A 2,500-nucleotide genomic window follows, 5' to 3' on the forward strand; every position below is an offset into this window, starting at 1 on the left:
ACATTCACTACATGGAGCTTTATATAGTCAATACATTATTGTTCTCGATGACGCACAGCGTCAATGATTAAGACTACTTCTACTATCCTCCTCCTCCTCCTCCTTATCCTCATCATCATCATCATCATCCTCATCTCCTCACCTTTGATGATGATCTGTGCCATGGCTGTTTGCAGGATATATAATTCATAAGAAAGGTAGTGTCTTTTTGGGTTAATCATCCCCTCACCTTTGACCTTTGACCGTGATCTGCGCGGTGGCCTCGATGACGCCCAGCATCGACATGGCGACGCAGGTGTAGGGACGTTGCGGCCGATGGGCATGTCGTCCTACTACTACTAGCGCTATATCGTCACATTTGTGTGTGTGTGTGTGTGTGTGTGTGTGTGTGTATGTGTGTGTGTTTGTCATCAGCATCATCATCCCCTCACCTTTGACCGTGATCTGCGCCGTGGCCTCGATGACGCCCAGCGTCGACATGGCGACGCAGGTGTAGTTAGCCGACTGCACGACGTTGGTGAGCTCGAGGACGTTGCGGCCGATGGGCATGTCGTCCTACTACTACTAGCACTATATCCTCACATTTGTGTGTGTGTGTGTGTGTGTGTGTGTCTGTGTATGTGTGTTTGTTTGTCATCATCATCATCACCATCCCCTCACCTTTGACTGTGATCTGCGCCGTGGCCTCGATGACGCCCAGCGTCGACATGGCGACGCAGGTGTAGTTGGCAGACTGCACGACGTCGGTGAGCTCGAGGACGTTGCGGCCGATGGGCATGTCGTCCTCGGGCGTCAGGTCCTCCGAGCCCAGCATCCACTTGACGTAGGGCATCGGGGAACCCACGGCAACGCAGGTGATGTTCACGCTGCCGCCCGGCATGATCTCGCTGTCCGTCGGGGGGATGGAGAAGCGCGGAGGAACCCGACGCACTGCATTGTGGGATTTGGAGTTGAGTAGAGTGGAGTAGAGTGGAGTGGAGGAACAGAAGCAAAACAAAACAAAGGTGCAACAATGTTAGATTTGTTGTTTTTTGTTTTTTGTCCTAAGGAACACGACGCACTGCATTGTGGGAGCAGAGAAACAGTAGAGTAGTGGAACAGAAGCGAAACAAACAAAAGGGGTCAACCATGTTAGATTTGCTTTTTCCGGATTTATTTTTTCAGAAAGTGCGCTCAACTCCCAAATGTGTGTGTTTTTTTTTACAAGGTCTTTGGGTCCGATCGAATAGCAGCGTTCATATTTTGTAGAAAAGCTGCACTCTCTGGTGTGTTTCTTGTATTTTATTTTAGTGGGTTAGCATGACAGACAGACAGACGTTTCGGCCTACGACTCAAGAGGCTGTAGAAGGCTTGGGCCGAAACGTCTGTCTGTCATGCTAACAGGGCCGGCGCTAGGCATAGGCAGACCCGGCGGTCGCCTAGTGCGCCAGATGTCTCACAGAATTAGAACATTAAGTGAAATTAAGCATTACGCTTTATATTGACGATTATTATTAATGGGCACTTAGTACATACATGTACAGTATGTAGTTAGTAGATCAGCTGTGGTCGATCAGATGTATGACACTATGTTTACACATGCCAATTTCTAATTCCACCAAAAGCAAAGAGGGGTGCGCCTAGGGCACCAAATTGACTAGAACCGGTCCTGCATGCTAACCCAAGAAAGTGCGGCTTTTCCACAAAAAAATGAGATTTTCTTTTTTTTAATAAGCAAAGGAGGGAGAAAATGGAGGTTGACTTCCATCACCGTCCAGAGTGGCGAAGTTATACAATACAGAACATTACACGCATGCCATTTTGTATTCCTTATTTTATTTCCTCACTTGATTTCTATTCAAATAACTTATTTGAATGCTATTTAATTGATCATTTGAGCATTAATCTCTTGATGCTGCTGTATAATTACAAACACTCTAATAGCCTGAACTGATTCGCGTGTATCAACGACTTCCTTAAAGGGACACTGTGTGAGACTTTTAGTTGTTTATTTCCAGAATTCATGCTGCCCATTCACTAATGTTACCTTTTTTATGAATACTTACCACCAGCATCAAATTCTAAGTATTCATTATGACTGGAAAAATTGCACTTTTCATACATGAAAAGGGGGATCTTCTCCATGGTCCGCCATTTTGAATTTCCAAAAGTAGCCATTTTTAGCTGCAAAATGACTGTACTTGGACCATACTAGAAAATATTTGTTTATTACTTAGTAAACTTTCATGTAAATATCAAATTTGGCAATAGGCAGCCCAGTTTGCATGAGCAGTATAGTTGCGGTACCTTTTTTGACCATTTCCTGCACAGTGTCCCTTTAACACACAGCAATACTTAGCCATGATGGTTTTGATGGATATTACAAATGGCACCTTCTTCCATGATGTACACAAAAACACACACACTCGTGATTTAGTTCCTTCCTATGGTTTTTTTTTCCCACATCAAACATTTACAGGAACATACTATAGGTACCATGCACTCATGGGAGCCCCAGTGA

At 44.9% G+C, this 2,500-nt stretch overlaps 1 protein-coding gene across 1 annotated transcript in view; it reads right to left on the minus strand.

Moving 5' to 3' along the window:
* Positions 1–2,500, minus strand: part of LOC134437239 (receptor-type tyrosine-protein phosphatase delta-like) — a 482,346-nt gene that overhangs the window by 168,276 nt on the left and 311,570 nt on the right. Inside the window, exon 7 of the mRNA XM_063186743.1 lies at positions 661–930. Coding sequence (XP_063042813.1) covers positions 661–930 — 270 coding nt within the window. The remainder of the gene's footprint in view (positions 1–660; positions 931–2,500) is intronic.

The sequence above is a fragment of the Engraulis encrasicolus genome, chromosome 21, assembly GCF_034702125.1.
Source record: "Engraulis encrasicolus isolate BLACKSEA-1 chromosome 21, IST_EnEncr_1.0, whole genome shotgun sequence".
In the NCBI taxonomy this organism is placed as follows: Eukaryota; Metazoa; Chordata; class Actinopteri; order Clupeiformes; family Engraulidae; genus Engraulis; species Engraulis encrasicolus.